This window comes from Struthio camelus, chromosome 4 (genome assembly GCF_040807025.1).
Source record: "Struthio camelus isolate bStrCam1 chromosome 4, bStrCam1.hap1, whole genome shotgun sequence".
NCBI classification, from domain to species: domain Eukaryota; kingdom Metazoa; phylum Chordata; class Aves; order Struthioniformes; family Struthionidae; genus Struthio; species Struthio camelus.
In genome coordinates this window covers 14,886,376-14,903,970 of record NC_090945.1, presented here as the reverse complement: position 1 = coordinate 14,903,970, position 17,595 = coordinate 14,886,376, and the positions used below count along the sequence as shown (strand labels likewise).

General features: G+C 38.2%; 1 protein-coding gene across 4 annotated transcripts in view; it reads right to left on the bottom strand.

Moving 5' to 3' along the window:
* The window catches only part of SMARCAD1 (SNF2 related chromatin remodeling ATPase with DExD box 1), a 49,541-nt gene that overhangs the window by 16,350 nt on the left and 15,596 nt on the right, over nt 1-17,595 (bottom strand). For all 4 annotated transcript variants that reach the window (XM_068941564.1, XM_068941565.1, XM_068941566.1 and 1 more), the window contains 5 exons: nt 16,456-16,519; nt 10,418-10,506; nt 8,203-8,292; nt 7,375-7,459; nt 5,422-5,810 (listed from right to left, as the gene is read on the bottom strand). In XM_068941564.1, coding sequence (XP_068797665.1) covers nt 5,422-5,810; nt 7,375-7,459; nt 8,203-8,292; nt 10,418-10,506; nt 16,456-16,519 — 717 coding nt within the window. The remainder of the gene's footprint in view (nt 1-5,421; nt 5,811-7,374; nt 7,460-8,202; nt 8,293-10,417; nt 10,507-16,455; nt 16,520-17,595) is intronic.

Below are 17,595 nucleotides of genomic sequence, written 5' to 3'. Positions count from 1 at the left end.
CTAGAAGATGCAGTAGTCACCTACAACATCCTCTTTTTTTTTTTTTTTCTCCAAATAACGATTCCATGTCACAATCCTTTCAATATCTTGAATTGCCTGGATAGGATTTTTATAAAAGTCTTGATCTGTTTCAGATTGCAAGAACTCCTACCCCGAGGCTCATTCGCACAACCCTGGGTTCACGATGGACAAGAAAGCGGGGGGGCGGGGGGGGGGGGGAAATCAGGCTGCCAGTATCCGACCAGCATGTGACACTATGTCACTGCCTTTAAGACAAACACACCTTTTTTTTTCCCCTCCTAAGATTCCCCCCTCATTTTTAAACTATAAAGCATTATTAATTTTTTTGACCCTGAAGCCTTTCTTCCGTCACCTACCAGCTCAAGTCCACAGAAGTCATTTTACATTTGTTTTTCTAAACTTCATGTCTTTGCTACATTATAGAAGTCTATATTCTTTGCTTTACAGACAACAAGCCATTTATGAATGTCACATGACATTCCTAAAGACTAATTTGTTGTTCAGTTAAGAAGTGGCACTAACAATTGGCTCTCTTCTCTGCTGCTTACTTCCCTTTTCACTTTAACCTTCAGCTTCTCCACCTGAAAGTTTCCCAAACATTGAACAGACTGTAATTTCCACTTTCCGATTCCTTCTCTCAAGCTCACGCCATTCAGGCCCGCTGACTTCTCTTGGCTTCCCTGTAGGGCCATCTGCAGAAAGGGCAAAATCTTCTAATAAAGTTATCATTACAGTAGCTGGTGCCCTACTTACGATCAGAGCATTATGCACAAAATTCTCTCATCGCAAAAGGCAGATGTTGTCCTCTTTTCTAGTGGAATAGTTAAAGAATTCCAAGGACGTAACTAAGCACCAGAACCTTTGGATTTGCTCAGTTTGCACCAGAACTGAGGCAATTTCCACCCAGATTTTCCTGAATTTTAATCAGGCATCTTAAAATTTAATGCAAGTCTAAACTAGAAGGAATATATCCTCCTAGAATTCATTTTCTAAAAAGGAAAGGATCATACAATGCAATTATTACATATTATTACACCATATGACAGAGTAAAAGCAGATGCTTTGTTTACTTGAGCCGTACCAGTAGGGTGTGCTTTGACTCCAAAAATTCCCATTGGCAGAGGGCCCTCTGCTGACAATCTGTACAGCTCCGGTTTTCAGGTTTTTGGGGGAGGGGGTGCAGTTATTTTTTTGTTCATTTTATTCAAAACCCAGAAAGTTTACTGACACTCTTAAGTTAAATCGGGCTAAGGCACACATGTCAATACTTGCAAACAAATTTTCTAAGCAGACAACTTCTAATAAAACGAGTTGTAAAGAACATGATTTTTTAGTAAGAGATTAAAAATTTCAACATTTGTTTGAACGCCTAAAGCTTTGGCTAGTACGAACAGAAGCCCTATAATCTATAAATAAAGGCATGGAGAATGAAGCCATCTGTTATTAACACACTGTATTATCTCACGTCAGCTTGTTAGCATTCTTCTCCGAGTTACAACAGGAAAAGTTCCAGCCACTGTTTTACAGGGGGAAAAATCCTAAGACGTTACACTGTGTCACGTAGAGCACAAAGTTGATCCTCAGGTGGCCCTTGGGTTACTAGGGTCTCCAACTACCCTGCACTCATAGGTTTGGATTATTCACACATTTTCTAAATCACATGCAAAAGTCTGAGACCGTCACGTCCCTGACCACTTGGGCAACTGACTGAACACCAGCAGCTTCCAAGACCCTCAAAGCAATGTCCCCTGGAGCCTCGAGTTACAGCAGTGCCCAAAGCCAAATAACTCTCACCCCAGCACAGGCTGCTCAGCTTCACTTCGCAATACTTGAAGGTAGCTTAGGTTTTCACTTTATTGCCTGAAGGTGAAGAACAGCCTTAGCCTCAATAAGCAAGCCTAAACTCCATTCTAACCAGTTTCCATTTCTAACCCAACACATTTGCTGCTTGCAAGACTTTGGGGCTTTTTGTTGTTGTTACTTTGGTTTTTGCAGGAGTTTATACATACACAGCCAGACACAATGGGAAAATATAACTGAGCTGAAGTGCCCTCCAACTTCAGCTGCACTTCTCTTGGCTTATACTATTGCACTACATGAATGTGGCGGAAAAGCAAGTCCATCTTTTACACTTCTGTTCTCATATTCCCCTTAAACTGACAAACTAAACCTGTGCTACGTCAAAGTTTCCACATGACACTTTCTGTCCTCAGTTTAACTTGCAGGTACTCCTTGAGAATGTTTCAATTTTTTAAAATTGCAGACACTGTTTGACTTGCACAAGGTCTTAAGTACTAAAAGAAATGGCTTATTTTGTAGATGATAATACCGTGAAGGAGAGTAGTGAGAAAATAAGAGTAAAGTTGCAGACATATATATTTTTGTGCTAAAAGAAAATTCAAGAAGTTGCACTCATAATACTTTAAAATAAAGAATTAAATAGTGTTACACTCCTTCTAGTTAATACCTTCACGTTGACAAAAAGCAGCATAAAACTCCATTTCACGTGCGCGCACAGACACACAGCCAAGGAACCCGAAATTTCCCCCAAAATTCAAAAGCTCAGTAATGCTCCTTCTGGCATTTTTGGCCAGTCTTAAGTCTTTCTTGTAAGCACACATTGAACACACAGAGCTAGTTTGGTTATGTGATCACATTTGCAACGTGTTTTCTGAGGAAGCGATGCTTAGATTTGCCATCTCCAACGTTATCCAATTTCAGTAGCTTGGAAGACAGAGAGGAGTTTGAATATAATTAATTGCCAACAAGATTTTGGGGGGGGGGGGGGGGTTAAAGGCAGCAGGAAGCCTTCATACGACAGCAGCGGCTATCAGTCAGCATGCACAGAACTACCAGTAGGCAACGCGTGCTGCTGGCGTGTCACAACCACCTCCCGAAGGAGACGGCAGAGGAACGTGGAAAACTCAAGTAGGAAGCAATCTACAGGAGAGGGACAATTCTGTATCATCCGGCAGTTTATTAATGGCAGGGCTCATTTTTTAATCCCATGGACACAAGCAACACCACATAAGAACAGAATAGGCCTACATGTCGACGTGACTGGTTGTAGAGGGAGAAATTAGGACGTGGGACAGAGTGGGAGAAGAGGAAAAAGGAAAGTCCATTTTTCTAAGTCTTAATCTTACTAATGTGATGGGTAACTTTTGTGTAGCAGATCAGTAGTCAGCAATCTTCCCCCCCCCCACCCCTGTTCAACGTGACATGCCAGCCTGATACAATTACTCTCCTCAAAAATATAGCTGACATACAGTAGAAGCATTTATAAATTGGCAAAATAATTCATATTCATGAGCAAGGGCTTTCTCCAACTTATCTATTTGAGAACCTTGCTCATTAACTCTGTCTTCCGTGCATTTTCAGTGTCATTAGATCAAGTTAAATATCTGCCCTAAAGAATGCCCCAATACAGATGCTCTTAGTAATTTCAAAAATTTGAATTTATTCCAATCCACCTGAAGAAAGTCTTAGTCTAATTTATACAAACATTTTCCAGAAAAAAGGCACTGTAAGCCATCCTAGAATAAGCCATTTAATTTACAAAGAAGTAGGCTTCCTTATCACTCATTCTTAACATACAGCATTTCTAAAAAAAATCTCCAATTCCGAGACTCTGAATTTATGAAGCTCTTCGATTCCATGAACCTTTATTAATGTAGTTAGTCTTAATGCCAGCCTGAAAGCCCCAAGATCTTCCTCAATTCTTCAACTAACAGACAAGCAGCAACAGCTTTACATTACGTTACAGAAGAAATCTTCAGCGTAAAAGCATACTTTAAAACTAAGTCAATTTCTTTAATACTAAAAAAGAATCAACTTTCTGCATTGTTCTATCACTTTAACTTATTAATCAGTAGGAAAAATTCCAGGTCACTGGCTTGCTGGATCTTTTAAAAATAATCCAATCCACACCGATATTAAACATCTGCTAAATTATATTGCAAACTACTACTCCGGGCAAGTATTCACAGCACCATGTAGATATGCAGTTGCTGACAACAGCAATATTTCTCTCAAAGATTTTGAACACAAACAGGCCCATACAACTTATTTTCTGTTAAATATGTTACACAGAAAAAAGGAGGAGAACAGCCCTGTAGCAAATATTTCTGCAGAGAATTAAGCTCAGGCAAAACCCAACAAGTTTAGAAAGGGATTGCTGTATGGCAGATGTTCTATGAGAAGCCAAAGGCTTTGGGCAAAACGGATTTCTTTTGCAGTATATCTGCACCCTTTTTTCCCCCCGCAAGGATCTTCCTCCTCTCCCCCCCATCTTGCAACACAACATACAAAGATCATTTAGTTTTCTCAAAAAAAAAAAAAAAACCACTGACTAGTATCCCTTGCTGTTATGTGGTAAAGCACGCTACACAACAAATTATGAAGTGTTATGATTTTTACACACATCTAAAAAATATATTTATTTTGAACTGAAAAAAATACAAGTGCATCTTGCATACCTCAGTGAGTGGTTTTCAGAACACGTACTAATAAATAAATAAAAAAAGAAACAATTACTCTTAAAAAGGGCCTACACACAGTTATTGTTTTAAAACCCAACGCAGTAACAAATTAAATCAAGAAAACCTTCCATTATGTACTTCATGTTTCTTATCAGGTTTGATGTCTTTCAGTTAGCTGAAACACATGAAACGTGAAGGCAACAAACACACCATAGGAAACATCTGAAAGCAGCATCCCAGGGACAGTTCATAATCTACTTACCAGTAGTTACTGTTCTTCCCCCTCGTTGTGGATTGTGGTTTATAGCCTTCTGATGCTTTATCTTTTACTAATAAAAACACAGCAGCTAGCTCCACTATAAAATGGCTACATTGCCTAGCCAGCAAAACCATGCTAGAGACTAAGTTGCAGTATGCAAAAAAAAAAAAAAAAAAAAAAAAGCAGACAAACAACAACTCTTTCTTCTGTGGTGAAGCTGAAAATATCCAAGCTGGCATCTTCAATCATGGAGCTACCCCGGAAGCTGCTGCTGCCGCTATTAAAGTAGCTGCAGTAAAAGTCCTGCCACATTCTTATCTTCTGCATGGTTTTTCAGCTAAAACAGATCACAACAGGCTAGCAAACAACCCTTTGCTAAATGAAAGCTCTAACTTCTTCTCCTGCAGTGAAATCAACCAAGTTTCTAGGCTAAAGCGTGAGTGACAGTAATGTCAGCCAATCAGCTTGAGTTTTTCAGGAAAAGCACCCCTTAATTCATTCAAAATTAGGTCATATGACACTATTTGAAATGCTATTGGCTTACAATGAATATAGCATTTTAGCTTAATCAGGATAAGGCCACCCATCTATGCCTCTCTAGACCGAAGACACCTTGACTCTATGCATACTGGGGATATTAAAACAAGAATGTGGGCTTACCAGAGATTCCCAACTATTAAAGGGCCGGAGCGCTATTATCTTCTGAGCTTTTTTCTGAGAGCACTGGGGAATCAAAGTGAGCTCGCTTGGGGAAGCATCTTGCAGGAAGTTGAGGATTTTTGCTTTGTAACCATCCTCCATCACTTCTTCACCACTGCTGTAGTCCTCATCAAGGGAGCTGCCACCTTCCGAAGCCGAGTCGTCCTCTGAATCCTCTATTTCTCTTTTAGGGTTCCAAATGCCTTTTTTGCCTTTATCCTTTTTCCTAAAGCCATTCTGCTCTTTCATAGAAGATTTCTGTTTCAGTTGCACTTCATTCTCAACACTTCTGCTGTTTTTGGAGACTTCCTTCCAATGAGAAACTTCACTTTTGGAAGGATACTCTGTATCTATGCATGTAACGGAAAAAGTAACAAGTTCAATGCATACTCCCTAAGGACAAACTAGAACTCACTGTTTTTGAAAAGAAAAGCATATACAGACAAAAAACCAATTTCCCTATCTAATGAGTTACATTGTTTCTTCACTGTAAAATGCTACAACCAATGTTTTGGCATTTTCTCCACTACATCCTTCTCATTTTGTATTTGCAGTAAAAGTCGACAGTAGGTGTTACTAAGAGAGAGGAACAAACACCGTGCAGGTCTGTTTAAAGCATGAAAACAGCAACTGTAAGTCGACCAATGCTAGTTTGCATACTGCTCAAGAAGCGTAATGCTTTAACTACCTGTCTCAAAACATAAGACCAACTTTATGTAATACGCATGAACTGCAGGAACTGAGGTAGAGCAGCCTCAAGAGCTCAAGAATTCTCATATAAGGTTTGAATGTGATGCTGGTCCCACTCTAATGTCTTGGCAGCTGGTCAATTCTGCCAATTTCAGCAGACAAGCTTACTCTCACCACAAAAAGTATAAACCTTTTCTTCCATGGTATTGCATCTCAGTAAAGCATTAAGGGTGCAACAACAAAAGCATGCACCTGTTAAGCACCTGGAGGAACTAAGCATTTCCAACCGAGTAAGCATATATATTTATAGCCCTAATGTTTTAAAGTAATATAGCTATTGCTTAGCAGAAGGTGGCTTTTCGAAATGACTTGTCCACTCGTACTTTTTTTCCTTCTTTGGATCTCCTTTGCAATGCTTTCTCCTCCTCCCCGTCTCAGCTTGCTGTTGATGGATTGTAACCCCCGAGTCCACCTTCCCAACGCTCTGAAAGAGCGGCAGTAAGGAAGGAACTTTACACATCACCTATATACTGCTAGGTACCCTCTACGTGAAAAGAGCACAGTTAAGAATACTATCCTAATCCAAGGATACGTAAACACTTAATACAGCAAACCAGATAAGTGGCTGTCAGATGTGTATCAGGCTAAAAAGCAAGCTACTCATTATTAATTAGTATTTCACTTACAACTTGCAGATTTATGTGGAATCACAGTTATCGTTCCCTATCACATTCAATTTACTGGTACTTAAGGCCCATTTTTAATATATCTCTATCCTAGAAGATGTTTCAAGACTAAAATAGTTTATATAACTGTGTGACGTGTAATTACTGATTTACAAGTAACTCAAGTTAAGAAAACAAACCCTTATTTTTAACCAAGCAGGAGGGGAGTAGGTCTCCCAACTTCAGCACGTTTCAGAATATATTTTAATCACATACTCCTAGGTAATTACAGCTTTTTAATGTTAAATATTTTTCCTGTGCTAAATAGAGGTTATCTCTGCTTCCAAAGGGGGTGGGGGGGAGGGGGGTAAACCAAGACACTGAAAATGAAGAAAAATCTAGTTTCCTTCTTTTGCCTTCCCCTAATGACTATTTTCAAGTATCACTACAGGTTTCTAGGCATAGTACTGTCAGGACTGTCATCGCTGGACATCAGAAAGGATTTATACTGGAAGTCTGTTTTATCTTGGGATAAAATGGAGTATAAATCTGTCTTTACCCTCATGGTCTTCTGCAAATACTCTCAGGGCCTCCAGAGCTTCATGAAACACCCAGTTATGTTCTTGAAGTACATCTCTCAGTTCCTAATAAACAATAAGAAGTTTTGTTTTCTGGTAAGATAGGCAGAAATTACATTTCTATATACAATAATTAATGGTTAGTGTTTCAACAGATGCTAGCACCTAATTTTAAAACAAAAACAAAAACTAAGTCAGATGATTCAGAAAAAAAGAAATCAAAAGGAGAAAACTTCACTTTATCCTTACATACAGCTTAGGTAGACCTGCACTCCACCTTTCAAAAGGGTAAGAACAGACATAAGTAAGTTTTGCTTCCAGTGGTTTAAGGTACAGCATTAAAAGGTCCCGACCACGTGCTGAGCATCTTCAGCTGCTAAACCAAGCAAAGAACACACTAACTTCAAATCATGTTGGGGGTGGGATGTGTGTGTGGGGGGGGGGGGCAAGGGTGTGGGGATTAACAATACATTTGCTTGTATTAGGACAGAAAAAGATGCTTTTGGAATCTGCCAGGATACCGAGTATTTTTCTCCATACGTTTCTATAACGGGTCATCAAATCTGACTATGCAGGCTTGCCACAGGACCAACTAGAACAAGTTCTAAGCAGTCTCAGTCACATCCAGCTGCTTTCAGTTCAAGGCAAACTGCATTCCCAGAGCAGTAACAGTGGAGACCTACCTACCCTGAGCTCTTTCTGAATGTGCTGCTGGTAATAGTGCTAATGAAACGGTCCTTAAGACAGCTACAAAAAAATTTCTCACTAGGTTAAAATCTGATTTGTTCTCAGAAGACGTGAGAGCTCACCTCCTTATCCAATCCAGGGAATGTGTTTTGCAGCTTCTTCACAAGCATCTCTTTCTTCTCCCACTCTTTTGGGGATTTTGACCCATCCTCCTATGTTTAGGGGGGAGGACAAAAATCTATTTAGGTTTAGTGTGAATTACAAGCATAGAAACAGAAAAATCAAATCTAACATTGCTTACCTTTCAATAGCCACTCTAAAAAACAAAAGGACTTAAGACAAATCCAAGTTACAGGAATGGCTCCTCACACATAACCAACGCTCAACATAAGACCAGCTTTTAAGAGCATAGAAAAAATCTCCACTAATGGAAGACTGGCATTCTTTACCGGATAAGCACACACGGTGTGAAGTTACTTGCCAAAAATATATAACAGATCCTTCTCAAAGTTTTGTTTCTTCAAAATAAAATTAAAGTTGGTAGCACTTCTGGATCATTTATGTTATGCTTCTAATTAAAGACCAATTTTGTTATTTTATTAGAGTTCTGAATAACATAATGTACAACACTGTTATACAGAAGGTAGCAGGGTTAACATTCAGGAGGTAAAGTCGATTAAGTTAGATCGACCAAGCACACAGTATTTAATCCACCAGAGTCTATAAACATGTCAGTTGGTATGTTTATGTGAAGATTTATGTACAAAACGCCAAAAACACTGTGCTACAGCACCATCACGTTATACCAAAACCTGACAAAAAGTTTTCATCAACATTAACTTCACTACAGCTGTTAGTCTGTAGAAAGGGAGGACCCTCATAAGTGCCAAAATTCCTGCACACCACAAAGAATTACACAAGTTATATCACTTTGTGAGCTTGGCATGCAAAGTGGCTACAGATCTACTTATTTACAGCATAGATGCCAACAGGTTTCACCAATATTTATTCAGCTAAATGATGCTACCCACTGGGGGAAAACAAAAAAAAACAAAAACAAAAAACAGAAGCCAGACCAAACAGAAGCTCTCCTGATCACAGAGGATATACAATTCCTTTCCTCAATAAATCTCTTTACAGTATCATTAGAAGCACAGCTATGGTAAGTATAATAGCTAGCAAAGGGAATAAACACATTCTAGTTTTTGGAAGTAATTACCCACTAGAGAAAAAGTGATAGCTAAAGGAAGAAAATCCATAAAGTCTTCACTTCTAGTCTCTATTAAAGAATTTAACAAAAAACCCTGGCTTCAGCTGAACTTTCCCTCAACCTTTTCTCTTTTCACTGTAATGGAACTGTTAAGCACGGAAATCAAACTGCTGCATGATATTACCCAGTGGTCCAGTGCAATTCTGCTTGCTATGCTGGCTGCGTGACAATTCAAGCCTTGAAGTCTCCTTTGTCACCTAACCCAGGGGCCTGGTGAGAAGGAACAAACCCGAACCACGGCAAACCTTGCCTCACAAAACTCACAGCCATCCTCCAGGGAGAGAGGAGATACCCAAGTAACGTGTTTTGTTTTCATAGGAAGCTTCAAATGTTCTCCATTTTACTCTGAATTAGGATAATATTTGGTTACACTCCAACACAACACAAAGACATTCACTGTTCTCCAATCCAACCTCCTATTTTTACTGAATAATTCCCATACTTCACTATAAGCCTTTTTCAAGGATGCCTACTGGGATGCTCAGCAGTTGGCTTAGCGACCATACTGTCAGACTGTGTGCAAGATCTGCCAAATACCAACCTGAAGGTGCCAGGATCATTAAGAAGTTTCTATTTATTAGCAAAGGTCAAAGTAATCCAGAGCTTGAAAAATAAACCAATTCATTCCTTTAAATGATTTCCCTAAGCCATACTTTTTAGTACTTTTAATACATACGTAAACAACATTATTCCTGTAACAGAGAACAACAGTAACAACAGATGTTGAACTTGATCTACTCGAGGAAAAATAAAGAATGCTCTGATGAAGCCAGTTGCTTCATAGCTGATAACTCCCACTGATATCCAGGAGAAATAAATGCCACTCAGTGCCTCACAGGTCAAAGCTCTAGTCATCAACTTCTTCCACGAAAGCAGTAAACAGGACATGAGGATACAACTCTACACACGTTAAAGAGCAAAGCAAACAACTCCATTTAGAATTGCCAAAGAGAAGAAAGTAGGAAAATCTCATTCAAATGGCAAGATTTGAATTTAACAGCATTTTTTGATATAACACCCTGAGATCAGGGCAGGAAAATAAACAAACAACCACCAACAACACTTACAGAATAAGCTTTTTGCTTTTTTGCGACTCGGTCATCCGTGCCATCACAATTTGTAGGAGAACGTTCTAGTTTTCTTTTACGAGAGACAGCTTAAAAAAAAAAACAAAAACAAAAACAGAAAAGAAGAACTGGAAGTTACTTTCGTTAAGTTCACCTCAAAACGGTAGGATCAGTCAAATTAATACTACTTTGTCAGCGGCAGAAGAAGCTACATTTTAAGAGACATTTTCAGAATATTTTCAGTCTACACAGTCACGGAATCAGTAGAATGATTATTTTCCTCAAGATTTTACAAAATCCGTATTTTAAAAAATAGTTACTTATTAAACATATAAATTAGTCTCAGGATTTTGGGGGGAGGGGGACAACTCTGATGCAGTCCAAACTACAAATGAAAATAGTATTGAGAAATAAAGTCTTGGGAGTAATATCAGTAATCATCCTAGCTCTACACAATCATCCCTCTTAAGAGGCAACCACCATCTCCATTACCAAGTCAGTTAGCAGAACTCATGGGGCAACTCCAAAAAACAAACTCAAAGTTTGGCACAACACTCAGCTTCTCACACTCCTTTGCTGTTTACTATAACCCCATTTGCCTGTGCAAGGATGTTTCCCCTACATTTCGTGGAGTGAAAGGAAAAAGTAGAAGCTCTGGTGTGTTTCAGGTGGAGGGTGAGCTTTGTAAACTAAATAGCCTCAGAGACCTACAAAGACCGCATCTGCACGCACAACCTGGAGAAACACTGGAGTCGGACACAAGAAAGTAATGAGACACAGAAAAACAGGCAAAGAAAAATAAGTTTTCTTCCCTCATTCCCTTTCAGGTATATCATGTGTCATAGCTGAGCTGACAGCAACCCTTAAACAGACCACATTTCCACAACGAATACAACAGTATCATCTTAATTTTTCCAGTTAGCACACAGTTACTCTGTATTAGGTATAAATTCTTCACTTTGCCTAATAAGTTTTAAATCAAACCACTAAAGCAAGTCTGATGAAAGCAGGGGCCCAAGTCAGCAATGACTGCTTAGATTAAAGAAGAGGAGCAGTTAGTGGGGATTTTTCCCCCTATCACCGCACTAGTCCTGTAGAGGGGTCTGTAGACAGCTAACTTCAGACCTGCCCTGAAGGGGGGGGAAAAAAAAAAAAAAGAAAAAAAAATCAAAAAAAATCACTGAACTTTTGAGAAACATGATTAGAATTTTACAGCCTCTAACATACAAAAATCACGCATCCAAACAAATTTTAGTAGTGTTCCTCAACACTAAGGAAACTGAATGAAGTTGCTGTTACAAAATATTTGAATAAAATACTTCTTTTTTTTTTTAAAAACATGCAGCTAAAAAGCTTTAAATACTTGTGCTCCTACAAAAACACAGACGTATTCTAGGTTTTACCAGTCCCTGTAATAGTTTCCCCTTGCAGGCCACAGACAGACTGAAATTTCAAGCAAAGCAGTTGCTTGAAAGCATGTTTATTTACCTCCTGAAGTTTTCTTCAGTACACTTTGACAATTAAGCAATTATGTCTTATATAGAGTAACTCATATAGAATAGCTTTTTATAATTGTTAAGCATTTAACATACAACTTGCATAAAGATGCGCATCTGTCTCTTTTCAAGAGCAGTGGCTTTTCAAATGAAAGATATATTTATTTACATTAACTGCTTTTGGAAAGTCGCTATTTAGTCAAGGCTAAATCCAAATGAGTTAGAATATGTACGTTACTGCCAATCTGGAAATGCTGATGACTGATTTCTGGCTCAGGTGTACACCAGAGAGGTTACCAGTCAAACAGTTTTCAACATTAGATTGAAGTACCTGAAAGGAAACTATGCATATTAAGTCAGCCAGTGATAATTAAGTTATCACTGAATATTTAGTTACTTATGAATAGTTCACATGAATCAGAACTTTCCAAATACCTTTAAGCTCTGATGATTATTAGAGATGATCATCTTATCGCTTTGTTAAGACATGTCTCGTCAAGTGCATTTTCAACAAGCCACTGTGCACAGCATATGAAGTTAAAAAACCCATTACCACTATTTCTCCACGTTAACAGTCACTGATTAAAGTGCAGTTACCAAGTGGACATTCTCTTTTTACTATACTACAAACTGTTTTAAAAATTCAGTCAACGACCTGATCAGTACCGCAAGTTAATCTTTTTTGGAAGACAGGCTGCCAACAGAGCTTCGACCTGTGAACCCAGCATCTCCAGTCAACCTCCCCTCAGCTTCTGAGGGATAAAGGATAGTCACTGAACAAGCACAACTCATCTGACTGCACAATAATAATAATAAACCCAATACACTCACATTGGGTCTCCTGAAACAACATACAGGTACAAAAAAAGTCAGAAAAAATTCCCAAATGCACAGAAGTGAAGGATCAGCAATAACTACTTCTTCATTTAAGGAAGCTCTTGGCAAGAGCCAGATATCCACAAGGGGAGACAGGTAAGATTTTTAAAAGCATATGTGTATATATATATATACACATATATATACATATATATACATACATACATATATGAATGAAAACTGTATCTGCACATACTGTATGTTACACATTTTAGATATATAGAATATAAATTTCCTATTACATATACAATACAAATACATATTATATGCAAATATATAATATATATAATACACATTATGAATATATACATGCATAAATATATAGACTAAAATATACATATGCTTGTAATATGATATATATGATTTTGTGTGTGTGTATATATATAGATAGCTATATGCATATAAAGCACCACAATTTTTCTCCTTCCTTTCACAAAAGATTTTATAGTTCTCTCACAATGATGCAAATTGCAATACCTAAAAAGATGCAACACTTTCACTGTTCACGGCATACTTTTCAATCAAATTTCAGAGAAGATATCCTCCAGCCTAACGTTCTGGTACAATTCATAAGATAAAATCTTCTGAGAAAGAAAATGCTCTCCAACACAGTACATCTACCACATACGGAGAATAAGAGGCACGCTTCAAAAAATCCAAAGGACATGTCTATGGAGGGGAGGCAGCTGTCCTTCAGCATTCAAAGAACAATGTATTTGACCCTCCTGCCCGAGAGCCTTGTTTAAACTATATCAGGCGAAGTCATGCTACTAGCTTAAGCCAGAAAAAAGCGTGATTTAATTTGTCTTGATATCAAGGCTAAGGGCTGTTAGGCTGTTCTAGGGTAAAGCCCTAGAAGGGCCACGTGTAATTATGTACTTGTGCCATTAGTAGTTACGAGCAGTTAGAACTGCATGCTGGTAACTCCAGTAGGCTTCTCACTTAACATGCATTCAGGACGTGGGCTAACTTTGAACACGAACAATGACACTGAAAACCTTTTCACCCTAAAACACACATGGAGTCCTTATAAGAGCATGTCCAAGACCACCCTCATTTTTTCAACTCATTGGCAGTCACGGGCTGAACAATCAACAGTCTTCGAAGAAATCCTGATCAAGAGCAATTTTCAGGCAACCTAAGCTGTACTGGAGGATCTGAAGAACTATAATCTCAGCAAGCTAGCTAGGAAGTTACGGAAAAAAATCAACCTGTGGTCTTCTGAAATTGACCACATCTACCACTGACAAAGAGTGTTTCTGAAGACATTCATTACAAATTTCAACAAGGCGCTTTGCAAGGCACACTTAGGCATTGCTTTCTGTGCTGAGGGAACATATAGCTGAGGGGAAGAAACAACTCTGTATTGCTGCTTAGGCAGGAACCATCCTTGGATGGGACACTGGGCACATGGGGCCTTCCAAAGTAACCCTTATTCACTACATAAACATTATGATTAACTAGGGCTGAGAAAAGTAGCTCAAGGGTTTCAGAATTTAGAGAGGCAGTCATAGTTACTTCCACTGCTACTTGCGGCAACAGCTACAGAAAACTTCATTGCTGTGACTTTTTCTTATTGAAGAAAAACAGTCATTTCTGCTCTCCAGAAAGCAGTAACATCAGATATTCACATGAGGCTTCAGCTCAGAAGCCCTCTCACAGGTTTCATAATTTTCAAGATGTGCAGAAAACAGCATACAGAAACAAAATAAATGACGTAGGTATTACCAGAACTTTACTTCTTCCATTAATACACATTTATCAGTGTGTTTCATCTAATATTCATAACCACAATAGTCATCTGCAACACTGCTTATTTAAGCTGGGTGCCACTGCTGGAATCAAGCTATAAATACAAGTTCTGTCCTTACCAAGGAAAAAAACTTGAGGACTGCTCAGCAACACATTTTTAGCTAGACCATGTTTCACAAATTTGAGTTTTGTCCCTGACTTCTCACACAGTCAACACATCAGAAAAAATAAAAGCATATCACAGATTGACATAGATAAGCAGATGTTCAGGAATGTCTCTCTTCACTTCTAAAAAATGTGTCCAAAGTTAGATGATTTATGCCACTACTTTCAGACATGCTTACTCCTAACTAAACCTTTTGCAACTGTAATTAGTCAGGATTTTGCTGCCAAGAAGACTTTTTTTTATGTGGGCTCATATTGAAAGGATATGAAACGGCTTTCTTAGATCAACACAAACATGGCCAAAAGGCAGAGCCTACACAGTAGGTATCAGAGTGTTTCAGCTGAATCATTGTGAATTGCAAGAAAGTTTAAAGGTGTATCTTAGCTTAAATCTGTTAATCAAAGCCCGTGAAAACAATCATTGTCTACTGGGTAGGAATTTTCCAGGAGGGGCACTCAAAAGTATTGCTTCCCCCATAAATATCTGGGAGCTTTATTTTTTCAGTTACCAGCATCATGAGTCCCATCTGCAGATTCTGAATATGCACACAGTGATAACCTCAAAACACTGGACAGTCAGAAAAACATGGCCCAACTGGGTAAGAAATCTTCATTACAAAGAGCCCAATGTTTTAAAGCTTTTCTGTAAGTGTTAAAAGTCTTGAGAGCTGTATACAAAAACCAGAAGATGAAAAATATGACAAATATAACAAGGTGAGATGTATCAGCAAAAATCTTTTTCTGCATTAGAAACTGAGCAAAACTGGGTTCTCTCTGAGCATGTGGACCTTCGAGATATTGTTTCCAGCACCACAAGATACTGCACAAAATGACAACACATAATCACTTAAAACAATTAAAATAATCATGAGAATTATAGCTTCCCCCCTCCCCCCCATCATCTCCAAACTGTAAAGATCTTCCAGAAAAAGCACGGACAACAGAACTGCAACTAGATGGAAACTACTGAAATGGATCAACTTATTTTATCAGGTAACAGACACACTAACCTCTCACTCATTTTCCCTTCCATACACAGAGCAAATCAGTATAAAATAAATAAGTAAATTAGCACAAATTAATCTGGACTCAGGTGATATTAAGAAACCTAAAACCAAGAATGACAACCCTTTTACGTGCTTACCTCTCATGTTCCTAGATCTAGGAGTTTTGGTAATGTCATGGTAACATCCTGAACAAGGTCTAGGGGCTCAAACACAGGGTCTGCTAGATGCTGTGGTACAGAACCACGGAGATCTGTCTAACATTTAAAAGACTAACAGTTCTGATTCAAAATTTCAGTCAAGTCAACTCCAAGAAAAACCTTGACAGGGTTCAACATGAACAAGATCTGGCTATGAAAGGCTGCATATTCCAGGACATTTCTTTGAATCATTGGATTTCTCACCTGTAATGTTTAGAATTACTCTCTAATCTACTACTATTTCCCTCAACTTCTGAGCAAAGAAGGCATCAACCACAACAGAAATCACTTACAGACCCCATTTATAAAGCAATGCCAAGCTTCAAAGAATAATTCCCCCTTTTTTGTTTTATTTTGGATTTTTGTTTGCATCCTCTTCCCATCATAATCCCCTGCAAAGTCTGTACTTTCAGTTCTGTGTTCTTACAACAAACAAACAATAGCATAACTTTTTAATGTAATAACTTTTAGCACTTTTTAAATACCCGCAAACCAAATTTACTTCACTGAATTAGCTACAGTTTCTGAAGTTTTTTTAAACATACCTTCATCATTGAACTTCAAACCAGCAGCTATTGCTTCATCCATTGTGCATGCTGATTCTATCAACTAAAAAAAAAAAAGAAAAAATGTCAACTGCTAAGTGCTAGATTTAACTGAATAGAGGAAAGCAATAAGTCAGAATGACTGAAATACGCTTTAAAAAAAAGTTAACAGGCACTAGACAAGCTAGACTGATTAAACTCACATCACCTGTATTTGGAAAAACTTAAACAGAAAACTACTGAAAATGTTTTTAAACATAATCTCATTTATTTCTGCTTTTCTCCTACTTCACGAACATATCATGCAGGCTTAATAAACTTATTTTTAAAACTATTCCATGTTACAGTCATAAAACCTAAAGATCCAAAAAAACCAGTTTCCTAATTTTTAGAGTTTCTATATACTGCTATATTCTATCAGTTGATTTCCTGAAAGTATGTCTATGAGTTTTGTCCATTCACCTGTAACCTCAGTACAAATCATTTTCACAAATTAAGTAAACATCAAGACTTATAAAAAGCAGTACACACCTTATGAGTGTGTTAACTGCCACAGAAGCAAATTGCCTAAAGGTTGCAAACATGAAACACAAAATGAAGCTGACAGGAATCCTGATTCCCAAATATCCATTCACGTTTGTAAACAACATCTTCCAATTTTACTACAAACGCACCATCTCCTTTTCAACAAGCATCAGAATAGTATTTCTTAGGAATTTTCTTGAATAACCTTTATCAGCTGTCCAGGGTTTAGCAAGACAGGCTGCTCTGCAACCTGCACCAACAGAAGGAACAAGGTCTGCCTACTGTTTCTCCAGCTTCCCTCAAGAACATTGTGGATCTCTCGCTACAGATGGAAGTTTGCATAGGACCAAATTCCGTGGCTAAAGCTTCAAATAGCAGCCGTCTTACGCTATCCTGAGAACAAGCATCACCAGCGTTGAATACCGCTAAGTAGCTAAAGCATCATTAAAGTCACAAAAGTGTAAGCAGGCACACCAGACAACCGTCATTTCCAGCTATTTTTAAGGTTACAATGAACTGTTACCACTCTGTGGTTCAAATACTTTCAATATCCCCCAAAAGTCAAAACTTCATACATTCTGGGCATCTATGCTGTTATTTATATTACATCCACCA